Source organism: Mobula birostris, chromosome 4 (genome assembly GCF_030028105.1).
Source record: "Mobula birostris isolate sMobBir1 chromosome 4, sMobBir1.hap1, whole genome shotgun sequence".
Classification (NCBI taxonomy): domain Eukaryota; kingdom Metazoa; phylum Chordata; class Chondrichthyes; order Myliobatiformes; family Myliobatidae; genus Mobula; species Mobula birostris.
The window spans coordinates 63,736,512-63,756,970 of record NC_092373.1 but is presented as its reverse complement, the minus strand read 5'-3'; the positions used below and the strand labels follow the sequence as shown (position 1 = coordinate 63,756,970).

General features: G+C 38.1%; 1 protein-coding gene across 4 annotated transcripts in view; it reads left to right on the top strand.

Annotated features, from left to right (window-relative positions):
- The first annotated feature begins 2,297 nt into the window (after positions 1-2,297).
- rsrc1 (arginine/serine-rich coiled-coil 1) overlaps positions 2,298-20,459 on the top strand; it is a 397,305-nt gene continuing 379,143 nt past the window's right edge. For 2 of the 4 annotated variants that reach the window (XM_072255458.1, XM_072255455.1), the window contains exons 1-2: positions 2,751-2,793; positions 3,882-3,920. In XM_072255458.1, coding sequence (XP_072111559.1) covers positions 2,759-2,793; positions 3,882-3,920 — 74 coding nt within the window. In that variant the 5' untranslated portion in view covers positions 2,751-2,758. Of the gene's footprint in view, positions 2,386-2,750; positions 2,794-3,881; positions 3,921-20,459 lie in introns of those variants that run through there. The other 2 variants (XM_072255457.1, XM_072255456.1) reach the window with 1 other exon arrangement.

Genomic DNA, 20,459 nt, shown 5'->3' with positions numbered 1-20,459 from the left:
TTCCTTGCAATCTAATTCAAGCATCCGCCAGCAAGTGGCTTGATACGTTGTTGTTTACCCTATATCCACACTTCTTCCTATTTATAGGAAGAACTTTATACCTCATACTTTTATGGTGAAAAAGAATACATAATTCGGCGGCATGTAAATTAGATCTTCAACGAAACTAAATATATTCATATATGCAATACATTGAAATGGCATTTAGAAATACATTAAGTTGTTTAACGTAAGTAATCCATGTTAGTTGGATGTAGCATTTTCACATAAGCACTGTGAATGGTGTCCATGTTTTACTAAGTCTGTAATTTGATCTGCATCCTCAGCAGTGCCGTCTGTTCAAAAATATATTACTATCGTTTAAGATTACACTTCACATGATTTTTTTCCAGGAAGATAATTAATATTTTTCATCATTTAAGCAGATTACACATAATTTACCGCATATTGTTAATCAAATTAATATTAGTAAGGCTATCGTGTAGATACTGAACTGTAAATACATCGAATGATTATAAATTGTAACTAGACCGTAACTGTTATCTCTCTTCAGCTGCTTTATCTCAGCTCTATGATTCAAATTCATATTTATTGCACTTTGCAAGAGTTATGCTTATTTTCAAAATATATTACGATTGCATGCGAAAATTATTTTGTAAAACTTCTTGGGGGAAAAGTGCACTTAATCCACAATTAGATTATTGTTTGAATATAGTTAACATGAAAATGAAACCTCAAGCACAAATGTGTTGAAATATACAAATTAACAAAATATTACATTTTATCCGTAATCACAGCATATACGCTGCATTTCCCACGTTTTGACAAAATGCATAAACATTTCTTATTAATTCAACGCCCAATAATCAAAATTTAAATTTCAAGGATACTACATTTACAGGGAGATATTTTATTACAATTGTAACAGAATAGCGGATTTTCAGTGTAGCTTACTGTTATAGGTACATAATGACAACAATCTACCGACTCTTGTAAAATAGCATTCAATTCTCTCTTTGCTACACCAAATGATAAATCAAACAGTCCACGATGTTGTTGAATATGTGATTACACAGACTGTCGGAAATTTTAATATGATTTTCCCTGATTCATAGTAACAAAAATACTTAGACATTCATAGAGCTTCAGTTTATTTAAAATATGCAACATATTACGAGAAAGCAAATAACATTATTATTCAATTTTCTTAACTTTCAAGGAACTTTTCACATATTCACTCAAATTCCTCTGAAGGTATCCAAGAAACAAATTGATTCACAAAACAAACCAAATTATGATCGATTGGCATTTGTCACTTTCTGCGTGTGCGTGTTTCGGGCCGGAGAGCGGCGAGGAAGTCTCTTATGATAATCTATTTGCTACACCTTTTGTGTAAACTAAAAATGCTTTTCTAATTTGGCGGAAACTGTAGTCTAAGTTTCCTTATTGTTTCATTTAATTCTCTTAAATGTACATAAACACTTGGATTGTTTATTACAACACACATCAAAGTTGCTGGTGAACGCAGCAGGCCAGAATTTCCAGCATCTGCAGAATTCCTGTTGTTTGGATTGTTTATTGAGTGTTATTTCAAATAATTTACAAGTTGGCGGTCAAATATATTTACATAAACTATCGCGTTAAATCAAATTCTCTGCGTCAATATATTTATCCATTTGTTCAGAATTTTAAACGTTTCCGCTGCTGCATTTACATATAATAACACCCCCCCCCCCGCATAATAATCAGCGATAATAGTGAGGAAATCTGAGTATAGTCTGCGGTTAATTAAGTCTCTTAATTACGAATGCCAGCCCGATATTTCGTCCTTTCTAAAGTCAATGCTAACCTCGGAAAGCTACACTCAGCCATTATACAGTCGAAGAAAAGCAAACAAAAATACTTATTCGTAACGCATGAAATCGTTATTATGGTACTTCCAAATACGCCGCTCAATTAACGGATATACAATATACAATAAAGTTTCTCGGAAGTTATTTGCCTCTTTTTGTGTTTTTGACGTTCAAGTGCTCAAGATTTTTTGGACAGTGTATTCATCTTTCATGGAGGAAACAATTTAAACTTGTAAGCCCGTATCGACATAAATTTTTCTTCACAATATTTGAAATAAAATCTCACTGTACTTCAATTCGGCAGCATTGCTAATTGAGGAAAATCAGAAATAGTTGTAAACTTCCCAGCGTCATGCACTGTATCAACTCGAACGAGAAACGCGTGTCCGCGAATCGATGAATCAGGAACGATTTTCTTTCATTCAGCTTGCGTTGGATCGGTTATCCGTTGATTACGTCTGTTAGACATGGCGTCGTCCTGGTAGTGGGGACTACAAAGAATTGTCTTTATTAAATCCCAATGCTCACCCAGGTACTTATTTTTTATTTTAAAGGAGAGAAAATGGAAGCAATAGATGCATATTAATGCCCGCTGGCCCTATTTGCACAGTTCTTTGTCTGGCTGCTTGCAGAAACGGGAAATATGTAAACACTGAGGCCTATGGACCGTGCCCGGCACCAGAGATCCATTCACCTCCGGGTGCCTGCGGCCGGGTGAGGACCTGGCCGTTTTCTCTCTCTGCCGGCTCGATGTAGAAACGAAATGGCCTTTATAGACCTGGCGCCAAGAATTGAAAATAAGTCGCCCTGTGAAGTTGCTGCAGCCCGGGGTGATCAGGGTCTGTTGTGGCCTTAAGATGGGGGTGGGAGAGAGGTTGTTTCCGGGTCGGTGGGTTATAGGAGCCATGGAGATTCTTCACGGGCTGCAGTGGAGTACTCGGTACTTTACACTTGGGAATGGGGAAAAGGCCTCTGGCGCTAATGGTCCTTTGTGGGGCTGGAGAAAAGGGGTGGGGTACTCACAACTAGAAGGTGAAGGTTCAGGGATTGGGGTGATGGGCAGAAACGTATTGAAGTCGGTGCTGAGAGCGTAGCCTTCGTAAATGTTGCCTGCTGACGGACGCTGAGATCGACAGCTCTTCAGTCATTCGGTCAGAGGCGGTATTTGAAAACAGCACAGAAACTCTGTTCAAGTGAGCAGTTTACTGAACTGTTGACAGTACATTCTGTTCACTACACTGATGTTGTCTAATTGTTATTTGCCAGTGTTGAGCACAAACATGTTCGGTGCGAGAAAAAGAGGCTATTCTATTTTATTCAATGTCCGCATGGTTACTTTGCTTAACAAAAGGTATTGGCCACAGTGATACTTTTATTTCTTTCCAATCCTACCAACCGGTCTTAATTTGTTAAATGGGTTTGATGTTTTTTTCCCTTTGAATTTTGGACAAGTTGTTCTTGACCAACATTCATTAGGCTCTCATCTGAGTGACTAATTTCAGTTTTAATTGGCTCATTTTCACCATCTTTGTCACCAGCACAATAATTTTCTCATTATAAATCTGTTTGCAAACACGTTTTTTTTTTGCAATTCAGGTATTCTCAGTTTAAAAGGTGTATGTACAAGCTCTGCTGTTGCTTTATTGGGAGGGGAAGAAAAGTTCAGCAATGTGAAAATTGTACACTTAATATTGCTGAAGTTTCATTACCACAATTGGTATAAGTTTTAACTCTCTGCTCATGGAAGGGCTTTGTTCACACACGCTGTGTATTTTTGTTTCACATTTTAATGACTCCTACTTGGATGATATCTGAGATGTAAGATAAGTCAATTCCAGAATCATTTACAGATGTTCGTGTTTGTCTTTGTGGAAGATGCAGAATACTTGAAGGAATAGTGGAGTGCATTAGGTATAGAGTGAGTGAGATACTGAAAGAAATTAGCATTAGTAAAAACAACACTGATGTGAGGGAAATAAATGGGATTGAAAAATGATTAAATACATTTTCTTTGGCTGAGGTGTACAGAAACGGATTACAGTCAAGGGGCCATCATTCAGGACTGAGGTAAGAAGAAATTCCTTCACCCAAAGGGCTGTGAATCTTTAGAATTCATTAAAGAGGGCTGTGAGGTTTTCAGTTACTTAATATTTTCAAGATGGAGGTTAATAGATCATTAGCTAGTAAGAAAATCAAGAGATTTGGATTGAATGCAAGAGAATAGCAGTGTGATTAAAATATCAAACATCTTTTCCGATGGCAGAGCATGCAAAAAGGGTGCCAATTTCTGCTATCTCTTGTGTTCTTCTATAGACTTGATAATTTTTAGTGTCCAAAATTGTGTAGGAGGGTAAAACAAAAGAGGCATTCAACCATATTAAATAACATAAGTCAGTATGTTCTCTTTTATTTCTGTAGTTTTGTACCAAAAGTCAGAACCTTACCCTGTGGGATACAGGATACCAGACTTGATATTGGGAAATGAGGCTGCTTAGGTGATCGGTGTTTCAGTGGGAGTGCATTTTGGGAACAGTGATTATACTTAAGGATAAAACCTTGAGGGGAAAGTGCTAAATTGATGAAAAGCTAATTACAGTGGTATTATGCAGGATCTGGGGAGAGCAGATTGGAAGTGGTTATTACTGTGCAAGTCAGCATTTGACAGTGAAAGTTGTGTGTGTTGTTTGAAGTCTCGCTGATAAGAATTCAGGTCTACTATGTTCCGTTGAGGAAGAAGGACAAGGATGGCAATGTTCAGAAATCTTTGGTCATGAGATGTTGCACATTTAGTCAAAAAGGAAATAAGGATTCATTTGTAACATTTGCAAACCTGAAATTGCCCAGGACATTTGAGGAAGCAGGAGGTAACTTAAACAGGGAATGAGAGCCAAAAGGGCCCATGAAATGCTTTACTGAGTAGGATTTGTGAGAATTCCAAAGTGTTAAAATAAGAGGGTAATGAGGGGAGGGTAGAACCATTCACGGACGAAGGAAAGAAGGGAATTTGCAACTGGAACCAGAGGAAGGGGCACAGGAAGGTTGTGGAGGGAATGCAGAAGTAGTTCATCAGGATAGTGCCTGGATTAGCTACAAGGAGAGACTGGACAAACATGGAGTGTTTCCTCTGAAATGCTGGAAGCTGAGGGGTGACCTAATGGAAATTTCCAAAATTTTGAGAAGGTTAGATAGGGTAGAAGTTGGAGTCTTTTTCTCAGCGTGAAACTGTCAAATTCTAGATGACACAGCTTTGAGATGAGCAGGGGAAGGTTTAAAGGAAGCTTGAAATGCAAGCTTTTTAAACTGAGAGTTGTAGGTGCCTGAAGTTTGCTACCAGGGGAAGTTGTGGAAACAGATACAATAGCAACACTGCAGAAGCATTTAAACAAGAACATGAGCAGGCAAGGAATGGAGAGACGTAGAACATATGCCAGCAGATGGGTTTAGTTTGGATTGGCATCATGGTCTTAGGGGCCAAAGAGCCATTTCCTCTGCTGTTGTGTGGAAGACTGGAGTTAATGCCTCTCAAAGCATTTTATGATAGTGGCTGTCAGAGCAACCATGCGGTAGTCGTTAAGGCAAGTCACGTTATATTTTTAAGGTACTGGGATGATAGTATTCTCCTTAAAGCAGATGGCGCCCTCAGACTGAAGAAGAGGGAGGTTAGAAATGACTGCAGATAGCCTTGCTAGCCTATCTGTGCACGACCTAAAGGACGTGTTTGGGGTCCCCATCCGGGCTAGGTGCTTTCCATAGGTTCACTCTCTGGAAGACAAACCTAACATTTGCAGTAGTGAGTGTGGGTACAAATGTACTAAATATTGTCTGGGTAGGAGGTCACATTCCATTCCTCTTCTGTACAAAATATGTATAAAATACATTAAGCTCAGCAATAAGCCATGTGCTATTGTTGGTAATGCTGCATAACTTTGTTGCCCATCATAGCCAGCACTACTGATGACTGACCTGGCACTTGATGTTGGACTGATGTGGTCCCTTGGTATCCCAGATAGCTTAACAAATTATTGTATAAGCCAGGGTTGTTTGATTTGAACACTGCAGTACAGGACTAGAGTAGGGAATAGATCTTCTGATTCATCCATGGTTTCTTGGTTGGGAACATCTTTGTGTCTTGAATTCAGATAATCATGGCAAATAATTATGAAGCTTCAATTGAGATAGTTGTAATCATTCACAATATTGTTTACCTCTCAGTGCCCAGAGAAATTAACTATACAATTCACTTACCTGTCAGATTATTGCAGATAACAATTAAACATTAGTTATGTCAAAAAGGCATTGAAGACAGACTTTATTATTGAAATAGCTAGAGCCTTTTCAATAGTTGGCAAACTATCAATATTCAACCATTACCCCTAATCACAAAATGATTCTTGAGAGCTTGCCTCCATTGCACATGTGATGGAAAATCTCTCGAGACAAAAACAATTTTTTTTGTAAACACACAGAGAAGTACATACAAAGGAACATATCCTGGAGGAACTCAGGAGATTAGGCAACGTCTGTGAAAATGAATAAACAGTCGACGTTTTGGGCAGAGACCTTTCATCGGGACTGGAAAGGAAAGGGGAAGGGTTTAGTATAAGAAGGTGGGGGGGAGAGGAAGGAGTACAAGCTGGAAGGTGACAGGTGAGGCTGGGTGGATGGGGGGAGGGGGATGAAGTGAGAAACTGGGAGATGATGGGTGGAAAAGGTAAAGGGCTGAAGAAGGAGGAACCTGTTGGGAGAGGTGAGTGAAGTATGTGAGGAAGGGAAGGAGGAGTGGTGCCAGAGGGATGTGACAGGCAGGTAAGGATAAGGGAAGAGGTAGTAGGGGAGCCAGAGTAGGGAAATGGAAAAAGAGGAAGGGGGAGGGTAAGTACTGGAAGTTGGAGAAATCATAGGAAGGTATTGGTAGTTGTGTGGCTTTGTTGGTAAGAGATGGAATTACATCTTTAGAAAGAGGTGACATAGGGTCAGGGAATATCGAATCTTTGTGGGTGGAGTTAAGAAACTGCAAGGGTAAAAAAAAAAAACACATTATGGGAATCATGTACAGGTCTCCAAATAGTAGCCAAGGTATGAGGTTGAGATTGCGAAGGGAGCTGGAAAAGGCATGTATTAGAGGTAATGACACAATTGTAATGGGGGACTTCAATATGCAAGGGGATTGGGCCAATCAGGTTGATGTCGAATCACAAGAGAAGGAACTTGTTGAATGCCTAGGAGATAAGACCATAAGACAAAGGAGCAGAAGTTGGCCATTTGGCCCATCGAATCTGCTCCGCCATTTTATCACCAGCTGATCCATTCTCCCATTTAGTCCCACTCCCCCGCCTTCTCACCATAACCTTTGATGCCCTGGCTACTCAGATTGTGCTTGAACCTACTTGGGGGGCCGCTCTCTTAGATTGGGTGTTGTGTAATAATATGGATCTTATTAGGGAGCTTAATGTAAAGGAACTCTTAGGAGACAGTGATCATAATATGGTTGAATTCGTACAGCAGTTTGAGAGGGAGAAGCATAAGTCAAATGTATCAGTATCACAGTAGAATTAAGGGAATTACAGAGGCATGAGAAAGGAGCTTGCCCAGGTGGATTGGAGGAGTATACTGGCTGGGATGATGGCAGAGCAGAGATGGCTGAAGTTTCTGGCAATAGTTCACAAGGTGCAGGATAGATATGTTCCACAGGAGAAATTGTTCTCAACTGACAGGGCTAAGCAACCGTGGCTGACAAAGGAAATTAAGGACTGCATAATATCCAAGGAAAGGGCATATAACAGCAAAAGTAAGTGGGAAGTTCGGTGATTGAGAAGCTTTTAAAATCCAACAAAAGGCAGCTAAAAAACTATAAAAAGGGGAAGGATGAAATAGGAAGACAAACGAGCCAATAATATAAAGCAGGGTACCAAAAGTTTCTTCAGTTATATAAAGAGTAAAAGAAAGGTGAGAGTTGATATTGGATCACTGGAAAATGTTGCTGGTGAGGTAGTAATGGGGGACAAAGAAATGGCAGATGAACTTCATGGGTACTTTGGATCACTCTTCATTGTGGAAGACACCAGCAGTGTGCCAGAGGTTTGTGAGTGTCAGGGAACAGGAGAGAATGCCATTGCTATTACAGAGGAAGAAGTGCTAGGCATACTAAATGGTCTTAAGGTGGGTAAGTCATCTGGACCAGATTGACTTTCTCCCAGAGTTCTAAGAGAGGTTGCTGAAGAGATATTGAATGCATTGGTCATATTCGTTCAAGAATCATTTGATTCTGACATGACCCTGGAGGACAGGCAGATTGCAAATGTCATTCCACTCTGTAAGAAGGGAGTAAGACAAAAGAAAGGAAGCTATAGGCCAGTGAGCCTAACCTCAGTGGTTGGGAAAGAGTTGGAGTCTATTATTAAGGATGAGGTTTCGGGGTACTTGGAGACTAATGATAAAATAAGTCAAAGTCAGCATGGTTTTTGTAAAGGGAAATCTTGCCTGACAAATCTGTTAGTTTCAGGAAGTAACAAGCAGGGTGGACAAAGGAGAGGCAGTGTATGTCATTTACTTGGATTTTCAGAAAGCATTTGATAAGGTGCCACACGTGAGACTGCTTAACAAGATAAAATCATATGGCGTTACAGGAAAGATTCTGGCATGGATAGAGGAGTGGCTGATAGCTAGGAGGCAGGAATTGGGAATAAAGGGGCCTTTTCTGGTTGATTGCCAGTGACTAGTGTTCCTTGGGGGTCAGAGTTGGGACTACTACTTTTCACATTGTTAGTCAATGATTGGGATAATGGAATTGATGGCTCTGAGGCAAAGTTTGTGGATGATACGGAGATAGGTGGAGGGGTAGGTTGTGCTGAGGAAGCAATGCGATTACAGCAGAACTTAGACAAATGGGAAGAATGGACGAAAAAGAATACAGTGTTGGGAAATGTATGATCATGCACTTTGGTAAAAGGAACAATAGTGCAGTCTGTTATCTAAATCGGGAAAAGTTTCAACCATCAGGGTGCAGAGGGACTTGGGAGTCCTAGTGCAAGACTCCCAGAAGGTTAATTTACAAGTTGAGTCTGTGGTAAAGAAGGCAAATGCAATGTTGGCATTTATTTCAAGGGGAATAGAATATAAAAAAAAAAGATAATGCTGAGGCTTTATAAGATGCTAGTCAGGCTGCACTTGGAGTATTGTCAACAGTGTTGGGCCCCATATCTCAGAAAGGATGTGTTGTCAATGGAGAGAGTCCAGAGCGGGTTTGCGAGGATGATTCTGGGAATGAAGGGGTTAATGTGAGCGTTTGGCAGCTTTGGGCCTGTACTCACTGGAATTTAGAAGAATGCAGGGGGATCTCATTGAAACCTTCTGAATGTTAAAAGGACTAGATAAGGTGGATGTGGAGAAGATGTTTCCTGTGGTGGGGTATCCAGAACCAGAGGGCACAGCCTCAAATTTGAGGGGTTACCTTCTAGAACAGAGATAAGGAGGAGTTTTTTTTTAGCCAGAGAGTCGTGAATCTGTGGAATGCTCTGCCTCAGACTGTGATGGAGGCCAAGTCTGTGGGTATATTTAAGGTGGAAGTTGATAATTTCCTGAGGGACTTCCGGTAGAGCTCATGGAGTGAAGTCGTGTTCTTGACTCGTTCCATTACCTCTGAGTTTTTTTCCTATGATGAGCTATATTTAAGCTAACCATTAAGGCATCGACTTTTATAATACTTTGAAACAAATTGTGTTTTTTGATATTCGGATGCTTTTACGGTCTGCTATGTCTACGAACGGGAAAAATGGGAAAAGCGGCAAACCTCCGGTTAGACCGAAAGGTACCGATCTTCCTCCGACTGAACCACCGTTAACTTTGAAAGCTATATCTGATCTAATTCAAACGGAAATTTCAACCTCTATAATGGAGCTGATTCGTGCGGAAATTTCAATTAATCTCCAGAAAATTGCCGATGCAATCGATAAAATGCAAACATCTATCACGGAACATCAGTCTGCTATATTTAATCTTCAAAGATCCACGCAACAAAATGAACTCAAGATGGGGAAAATTGAAGAAACAATTACTGTAATGAAGAAAAAACTTGACTTTCTGACTTTTAAAAACTCTGACTTAGAATCCAGAATGCGACGGCAGAATACTTGAATTATTGGTATTCGTGAAGCTGCTGAATCTGACAACCTTATAAAGTTTTTTTCTCAACTTTTAAAAGATGCATTTCCTACCGTATTTCCTGACCAACCACCTTTATTGGATCGGGCTCACAGAGTTCCATCATATTCGTCTAAGTCAGATAAACCTCGCCATGTTATTCTACGATTTCATTACTTTCAAGACAAGGAGAAATTGCTTCGATTCGCTCGACCTAAAGGTTACATTGATTTTTCGGATCTTCATTTTCGGTTCGTGGAAGACTTCAGTAAACAGATTCGGGATCAACGTGTTTGTTACAGATCTGTGATGTCGGAACTCTACAAGATGGATTTAAAACCAGTGCTGCTTACCCTGCGCGTTTAAAGATTCGCACGTCTGATGGGGCTCCCCATTTTTTTGATTCTCCATCGGATGCCCAGAGTTACCTGGATCAATTTTCACCTTCAGCATCTTAATCGTAATTTTTAATTATCTCCGTTTGATTGGAGGCTGTTAATCTGTTGGGTTTAATTTTTTTTTGCTTTATATGGGCAGAAAAGTTTATTTTTGGTTAATTAATATGGTTGCCAAACTTTTTCTCAACTGTGTCATTCCTTTCTTTTTCCCTGGGGACTCTGGGTGGTTATTCCCTCAGCATCATTTCACGTATTTCCTTTGAGGCCTTAAACTTTGTAGTTTTCAAATGTACTTTTTGTAGTTTTTCCTAACTAGTCCATGTTAATTATCTCGTTTCTTTTTTTTTGTTTAATCATAGGGTCTGTTGTTCGTTACGGTTTTCTTTATATTTACTGGCTTTTTCTTTGTATTATATTGTGTTTGTCTTAATTGGTCTACTTTTTTTTATTCCTTTATTGTTTTATAACTTTAGCTGATTTTTTTATGCTTACACTTTTTTTTAGTGAGCGTCTATCGGAAGTCATGGGGGTAGTCTTAGTGCTTGCTTCTTTCTGGCTGGTCTGCTTTAGATTTAGCTTTGGGGTCATGGGGTGGGGGCTGGTGGGAGGGGCTTCACTTTTTAGTTTTTTTCTTCTTGGGCTATTTACATTACTGAAGCATTGGTTGCGTTCTCCTTCCCGTTATCTCTTGTTTGTTCTGTTCCCTTTCCGGGTTCGTGGGTCAAACCTATTGTCAATCCTCTTTTTTGCAGGTTGACTTTAGGGTTTATGGAGTCTATTATTAATTTTGTCTCTTGGAATACTAATGGTCTTAATCATCCAATTAAAAGGAAAAAAGTTTTTAAAGTATTCCGGAGACTTAAAGCACATGTTCTATTTTTACAAGAGACCCATGTGCGGAGGGGCGACAGACTACTTTTTTTTAAATTTTGGAAGGGACAACAGTTTCATTCGAACTCGAACGCTAAGATTCGAGGTGTCTCTATTTTTATAGACCCCTCAGTTACTTTTGTACAAAATGTATTATTTCTGATCCGAATGGTAGATTTTTATTGGTTAGTGGTCTACTCTTTAATAAAAAGGTAGTTTTGGTTAACATTTATGCTCCCAATATGGACTGTCAGCAATTTTATAAATCACTATTTAATCTGTTCCCGAATTTGAATGAGTTTTCACTGATCTGGGGCGGAGATCTTAATACTTGTTTATCTCCCGTTTTGGACCGTTCGGCTCCTTTACGGACCTTACCCAATAAATCTGCAACTTTGATTAACTCATTCCTCTCTGATTCTGGGTCAACGGACATTTGGCGTTTTTTGCATCCTCAGGAAAAAGATTTTTCTTTTTTTTCACATGTTCACCATCCCTATTCAAGAATTGATTATTTTTTTATTGACTCTCGTCTTATTTCTTCAGTGGTTAAATGTGATTATGACTCTATAGCCATTTCGGATCATGCTCCACTTAAGCTTTCTATTAAAATTCAGGCCAATACACAAAATAATAGACAATGGCGTTTCAATTCGCTGTTGCTTCAGGACTCGGATTTTGTTAACTTTATGAATGAACAGATCGATTTTTTTTTACAATCAACTCTTCAGAAGATATTTCTATGAACATCCTTTGGGATACTTTTAAAGCTTTCATTCGTGGTCAGATTATCTCGTATTCTGCTGCTTTGAGGAAGAAGCTGAAGCAGAAGGAGCTGGTTATTGTGGACAAGATTAAGGAAATTGATAAGAAATATGTTACAGCTCCCTCTGAGGAGCTGTATAAACAAAGAACTGAACTTCAAATGGAACACAGTTTATTACTTTCATCCTCGATTGTAAATCAATTAAAGAAAACGAAGTGAATTTTATGTACATAGTGACAAAGTTGGTTAACTGTTGGCTAATCAGTTGAAGACTAATTATACTAAATCTCAAATTAATCAGATTTATGATCAAAATGATCAACTGATACTTGATCATGCTGAGATTAATCAAGCCTTTTTTGATTTTTATTCCTCCTTATATCAATCAGAGTCCTTACGAGACTCTAAATATATGAATGACTTTTTAGATAACCTAGATTTCCCTAAGATTTCACAGGATATATCCTCTATGCTAGATACTCCCATTACCACTGAAGAGATTAAGAATGTTATCTTTTCTATGAACCTGGGAAAGCTCCTGGCCCTAATGGGTTTACCGCGGAATTTTATAAATTTTTTGCACCTTCAGTAATCCCTTGGTTTTTTAGGGTTCTGGAGGCTTCATTAAAACTTGGTAAACTTCCCGAATTCTTCTATAGAGCGTCAATTTCTCTAATGTTAAAGAAGGATAAAGATCCTGCTCAATGTGCATCTTATAGACCAATATCTTTATTAAATGTTGATTCTAAAATTTTTTCTAAATTATTAGCAAACAGATTAGAAAAAGCACTTCCTTATATTATTTCGGAAGACCAAACAGGTTTTATTAAAGGTCGTTACTCTTTCTATAACATTCGCACACTCTTAAATATTGTTTATACTCCTTCACAAAATGTTCCTGAGTGCGTTATTTCTTTAGATGCTGAAAAAGCCTTTGACAGAGTAGAACGGCTACTAGACAAGGTTGTCCTCTTAGTCCTTTATTATTTGACATTGCATTAGAACCTCTTGCAATTGCTATTCGAGAATCTCCAAATATTATTGGAATAACTCGGGGCTTAAAGTCTCATAAAGTATCACTTTATGCTGATGACTTACTTTTATATATTTCTAATCCTCAAAAATCTATCCCAGCTGCTTTAGATTTATTAGCACAATTTAGTCTCTTTTCCGGTTACAAGTTAAATCTCAGTAAGAGTGAACTTTTCCCGATTAATAAGCAACTTCCCTTGTATCATAAACTTCCGTTTAAACTGATTAATAATTATTTTTCATATCTTGGGATTAAAATTACTTGTAAACACAAAGATCTATTTAAGACTAATTTTTTTACCCTTAATTGATCATATTATTCAACTTTCATTTAAATGGTCTCCATTATATTTAACTTTGGTCGTATTAATGCAGTTAAGATGTTTATTCTGCCAAAATTTTTATATATATTTCAGGCATTACCGATTTTTGTTCCAAAATCTTTTTTTGATAAAGTTGACTCTAAAATCTCTTCATTTATTTGGCAAAATAAAAACCCGAGACTGGGTAAAATACATTTACAGAAAGCTAAGAGAGTTGGAGGTTTAGCATTACCTAACTTTAGATTCTATTATTGGGCAATTAATATTCGACACATGAAATTTTGGTTATTTGACCAGGATACACTATCCATTCCTAAATGGGTAGCATTGGAATTACAATCTGCTCAAGGTTATGCACTTGGCTCTATTTTAGGTTCTTCTCTTCCTTTTGATTTGAAACGCTACAAACAGGTCTGTAACCCAATAGTTAAATATACCTTACGTATTTGGTTTCAATTCAGAAAATTTTTTGATCTTAACCAATTTGGGCTAGCGATCCCCATTTTAGGTAACATATTCTTTCCCCCCTCTTTCACGGATCGTGCTTTTCAAATTTGGAAGACTAAGGGTATTTCACGGTTTTTGGATTTATTTTTAGATGGTTCCCTTATGTCTTTTGAACAATTATCTAATAAATATAGTTTACCAAGAATACATTTTTTTAGATATCTCCAAGTTAGAAATTTCCTAAGTACTATACTTTCTTCCTTTCCAATGCTCCCTCCTACATATATTTTAGATACTATAATTAACCTTAATCCATGTCAGAAAGGTGCAACGGCTATTCTTTATAATATTATTATGAAACTTAGGAAAGCTCCATTTGATAACATTAGGTCAGATTGGGAACAGGAATGGGTTTTATTATTTCGGCGGATGACTGGGTGCAGATTTTACAACTCGTCAATACTTCCTCTATCTGTGCTAAACATTCCCTAATTCAATTTAAAGTTGTCCATAGAGCACATATGTCCAAAGATAAATTAGCTCATTTCTATTCTCATATTAATCCTTTTTGTGATAGATGTCAGGGGCAGATAGCCTCTTTAACTCATATGTTTTGGTCCTGTCCTACTCTGGAAACTTATTGGAGAGACATTTTTAATATTATCTCAAAGGTATTGAATATAGATATCTCTCCTCATCCTATTACTACTATCTTTGGATTACCTAAAATTTCCGGTAATCTTTCTCCTTCAGCCCGTAGAATGATTGCATTTCTTACTTTAATGGCGAAAAGATGTATTTTACAACATTGGAAAGAGACGAATGCTCCAACTACATTTTTTTGGTTTTCCCAGACAATATTATGTTTAAATTTGGAGAAAATTAGAAGTAATCTTTATGATTCTTCAGTTAAATTCGATCAGATCTGGAGATCTTTTATTCAACATTTTCATTTAATGTAATTTTTTTTTCTCTCGGTCTATATTTATATTCCCTTCTTGTTTTTTTTTAACTGTTTTTAATGGAGGTCTGGTTTGAGGACGTGATTTTAAGTACCTTAACTCTACTTGTTTCCTAGTTAGCCCATTGCTTTGCTTTGCTTTGCTTTGCTTTTTAGTTTAGTTGCACGGTGGGTTTTTTTTTGGGTTTTTTTTTTTCTTTTTCTATTGATATATATAAAAATTAGTATACTATTATATTACCTTGTTATTTTATGTTTAAATTGCACTGTTTGTATTAATTTTTTTCTGTATTAATATTTCCTGTAATATATTATACTCTAACAGTGTATTAGTGCCTATATGGCTTACCTTCTGTGTACTTATTCAATAAAAAGATTTGAAAAGAAAGATAATTTCCTAATCAGTTAGGGCATCAAAGGATGTGGCGAGAAGGCAGGTGTATGAAGTTGAGTGGGTTCGAGGATCAGCCACGATGAAATGGCGGAGCAGACTCGATGAGCTGAATGGCCTAATTCCTATGTCTTATGGTCTAAATTGATGTTCATGCCATCTGGTCGGAGGGTAACTAGGCAGAATATGAGGTGTTGCTTCTCCAACTTCAGTGTGACCTCTTCGTGGCATTAGTGGAGGCCATGGACCAACATATCGGAACGGGGATTGGAATCAAAATGGTTGACCACCAGGAAATCCTGCTTTTTGTGTATGGAGTGACGGTGCTCGACAAAGATTTTCTTCAGTCTATGTTGGGTGTGAAAAGGGAAATGCTGTTCGCTGTTCTTTGAAGAAAGAGGACATCTGTGATGTCCTGGAAAGGAAAGCCTTATCCAGGGAATAGATGTAGCAGAAATGAAGGAACTGAGAAAAGGGAATGGCATTTTTACAGAAGATGGTGGAAAGAAGTGTAGTCAAGATAGCCCTGTGTGTCAGTAGGTTTATAAAAAATATCGGTAGACATTTTGTCCCTGGAGATGGAGACTGAGAGATTGAGAAAATGGAGAGTGGTGTCAGAAATGGGCCAAGTGAATTAAGGGCAGAGTAGAAGTTTGAAGCAAGGTTGTTGAAATACGTGAGCTCATCTTGGATGCATGAAGCAGCACCAATGCAGTCATCAATGTAGTGCAGAAGGAGTTGTGAGCTTTACCAGGGGAGACTGGGAACATATCCTGTTCCATATAGCCAACGGAAAGGCAAACATGGGTGGGGGGCCATGTGGGTGCCCATGGCTACACCTTGGGTTTGGAGAAGTGGGAGGAGCCAAAAGGATTTTTTTTGTATTTATTTTCATAATGATTATACATTGAGTCAATATTCTTGTGAACATTCTTAAATGCCTACAGTGGATTCTGGTTAATTGTGCTGTTGTTTAATTGGGACAGCTCTTAAAGAACAAAAACTAATTGAGAAAATAGCTAGGATTTCCTTTATTTATTTGGGACACTATACTGCTTAAGTCAGGCAGGAGACTTGCTGAACAATTTCTAACTAGTGTCAGTCCCATGCACTTGGCATGACTGATGCAACATTATGCTTGGAGTGAACAGGTCTTAAATTTAAATAGTGTTGGTTGTATGTATTTGTATTCAAAAAGCAGCAATTTTTTTTGTCATTGATAATTGGCGAAATATAGCAGTTAGGCAATTTGCAACTGTTTTCCTCTCTGGTTTCAATCATTCAGGCTTGGAGATGCCAGAAATGGCAGTGAAAATGAAAGGATTTCACTACTTCAGTAAGTTAGAAACTATGAAGAATTTGAAGGTGTTGATAATGATCTTGAATGTTACAATGAAAATGAATATTTGGAGAAGCCAATTGTCAACAACATTGTGTGAAGGCATTTCATCTTCATAGAATCAGATTTGTTTATAGTATGGAAAGGTGCCATATTTCCAAGCTCTTACTAGGAAAGTGCAGTGACAGGAAGTACAAAAATCATTTATTAGTTCGTATGGCTGTGCATTCTCCATGTGAGCCAAGGTGAAGACTTAAGCATTTACAATAAATTGCCTACTTATGTGATAAATTTATCATGTTTTGGAATGCATCATAGTTCAATGAGGAAGCCAAGATATCAATAGGTATGTGGTTTATGTAGAAGAATAATAGTTTTTAATTTTCAGACTAGATGAGAATTTGTTTATTTTTTATTTAGCGATACAGTGCAGAATAGGCCCTTCTGGCTCTTCGAGCCACATGCCTCAGTAACTCCCGGGAACCCGGATTTAACCCTGACCTAATCACGGGACAATTTACAAAGACCAATTGACCTACCTGGTACGACTTTGCACCACGAGGAAGCAGGAGGTCTCAGAGAAAACCCACGCATTCCTTACAGGGGATGCCAGGATTGAACACATTGCGCCCCAGTTAGTTTTAAGTTACAGATGATTATTTTGAAATGTAGCTGCTGTATGCTACTTTTCAGTAAAAAAAAATCGATAGGTTTAGTTGAGTCCTGAGAATTGAGAAGTGCTGATGAAACATTTTGGGATTGGGGAAGTAATCGTGATACCTATGTGTGAGGGCATTACAAAAATACAATCTCTCTACTGAAACAATGCAGTTACTGGCAACAAGACAGTTGGTGACTGTCAGTCAGATCCAGTAATAATTTTTTTAAGTTATAGTTTTTTAAATTTAGTTTCTGATTGTAGGACTTGGTGGCTGAAGACAGATATGAAAGCATATAATGATGTGCTCAACAGGAGCGAAGTTCCATTTAATGGGATCCTGGATGGATTTCATTGTAGTGTTTACTGACATAGCTTACCGCCTGCTGATTTCAGCTGTTGTGCACTGAGCTTTTATATGAGGACAAAAGCATCTTCATGTCATCTGTAAAATGTATGGGGTACAGGGAAATAAAGAAAATTTATCAAGCAATTTAACAAAAAGAGTGAATATCATGGTTCTGGTCTCTTCAAATTATATAACGTTCTGCAATTGTTATTCAAGCTGAAATTGTAATGAATTGGTTCAATAGTTGGTTCAGTAATTGTCATTGTTTACATAAAGAGTTAAACTCCAGTATTTTCCACTGTAACAACGTATTTTTGTTTCACGTTGGTGCTACACTAAGTTTATCTAGTAAGCTAGCCACTGGGAGTGACCTATCATTTTGCTGATTAATTATGGATTTTTTCCCAATAAAATTGATTTTGTTCTCATTTTGAATTTATTAGGTCTTTGTTTAAATTGTCATAGTTCAGATAATGATTTTGAAATTGCTTACCAGTCAACCTTTTCAAAGTGTGATTTACCTTGACCTCCAAATTAGTTGGCTACGTAACAATTGCTGAGAGTAAAAAAAGTATGGAAATTTGATACTGCATTATTTGATGTGAGGTTTTCTTTGGAATCTTTGGAAAATGAATATCACCACTTAGGCTTTGATTTTATCTGTTCCTCTTTACCAATTGAAACTAAAAACAAGGAATAGCAATGATGTAATTCTGTCACTCTCGAGAAATAAAAGATTAAAGCCTCAAATTAACTACATAGATACTAGGACTTGCAGCCATTTTCTCAGGATAAAATATTTGGCCTCATCTAAAGTTGTATGGATAGTAAAGCGGTGAAAAGATCAAATATGAAATAACTAATCTTATTTGTGTTGAAAATGAAATAGAAAAGTAATGCTGATAGTTGGGAGCGATGAAGAGAAAGGAAATGTATCTCAGTAAAATGATTCAAGTTGGTGCTCAGAGTAAAGAAGTATTCATTAGATGGACAAATACGTTTAATTATTTTAAAATCAAAATGTTAGTCAATATTCACTTGCATCTAGCTGATATCAGCTTGTTGACATTTAACAAAATTATTGATACAGACTTGAGTAGCATTGTACAATAACTCTATTATCTGTGTGTGATTTGGTTCCTGTTAGGATAGTATTCGAGATAAAGTTAATTTCTTTATAGCTGAATTGTCTTAAAGCAAATTACTTCTAAGAGTTCAAAATGTCAGCTTTTGGACAGTCCTGCGCACTTTTACAAATCAACAGTGAATTCACATTGTTTGCTTTGGAATAGAGAAGTTTGCAAAGCACACAATTCATTACAATGGTATAAATACTGAAAGTTTTAATTAGTAAAGCAATGTGCATTTGAACAAAAAAAAACAAGTTGCAACTGCTGGAAATCTGAAAAAGGTAGACACTTTTGAGAATATTCAGCAGATGTTTGTTGCTTGAAACTGGGTTTGATGTGGATTCTCCAGACACAGCTATACGATCAGAAGGTTTTACAATTTTCATAATGGATCGAACTGTGAACTCTGGTAAGGAAAAAGGTAGCATTGTGTGCTTTTTGGTCAATTCTTGTTGGTGCACGAACATTGAGATTTCGTCAACCTCTTGTTCCCCTGATTTTGAATACCTAATGATTAAATGTAGACCATTCCATTTGCCTTGTGAGTTCTCATCTGGTGGCACAGTGTTATCAGTGCTGGACTCCAGAGTGAAGGCTCCCGAGTTCGAATCCAAGTCGGGCCACCCCCACCCCCACCGAGTATGCTTTCCATCCGTGCTGGGTTGAGCGTCGAGCTAGCCACTTGGCCTCATTAAAAAAAAAAACAAAGGTCGAGTCAGGAATGTTCATATCGTGACCCGGTTAATCTGAAAGGAGACCAACGCTGACACCACACGCCAGACAGGAAGGGCGGACTGTCTGGTGCGATATGCTTAAAAAAAAATCTGTGATACTGACCACAATTTATACACCACCAGTGGCCAATTATAAGCAAGCACCAGCAAAACTGCACAATGTTGTCTGCAGGCAAGAAACAGTCCATCCTGACGCATCTCAAGTTATAGTCGATTTTGACCAGGACTGTTTGAAGAAAACCCTGCCCAGTTATCACCAGCACGTAACCTGTTGCACCAGAGGTCCCAACGCATCAGACCACTGCTACAGTATGATAAGGAATGCCTATTGTCCCTCTCCAAGACTGCATTCTGCCAAATTGAAACATTTGGCTGTACTCCTACTACCTGCAAAGAGCCAGAGCCTAAAAGCAAGGCTCCATAGATAGACAACTGAGGTGACAACAGGAGGCAGGGGAACAGTTACATGATTGCCTTGAATTAGAATTTTATTTCTTACAATCATCTCACAACATGAGGGAATAAAAATCTTTGTGTTGTGTCTTCGTCACTATGTACAAGCAATAAAGAAGGGAAATGTGGGAGGATATTGCCCCAATGCTAAGATTGTATACATAATCGTTTTGTGTACGTGTATATACAGTCAGATATGCAATCAGATCAATGTGTATTGATAAATCCGATGGCCTGGTGAAAGAAGTTGTCCTGTAGCCTGGTCTTAATGCTGCGGTACCATTTGCCAGAAGGAAGCAGCTGAAACAGTTTGTGGTTGGGGTGCTGGAGTTCCTGATAATCCTCCAGGCTCTTTTTACGCACCTGCTGCTGGAAATGTCTGGAATAGAGGAAATTTCACATTCACAGATGCACTGGGCTGTCTGCACCACTCCCTGCAGTGCCTTGTGAATGAGGGTAGTACACTTCCCATACCAGGTGCTGACACATCCAGTCAGGATGCCATCAATGCCATACCTATAGAAAGTCCTGAGGATTTGGGGAGTCATGCCAAACTACTTCAGCTGTCTGAGGTGAAAGAGGCACTGCAGTGCTTTTTTCCACCATACATCTGGTA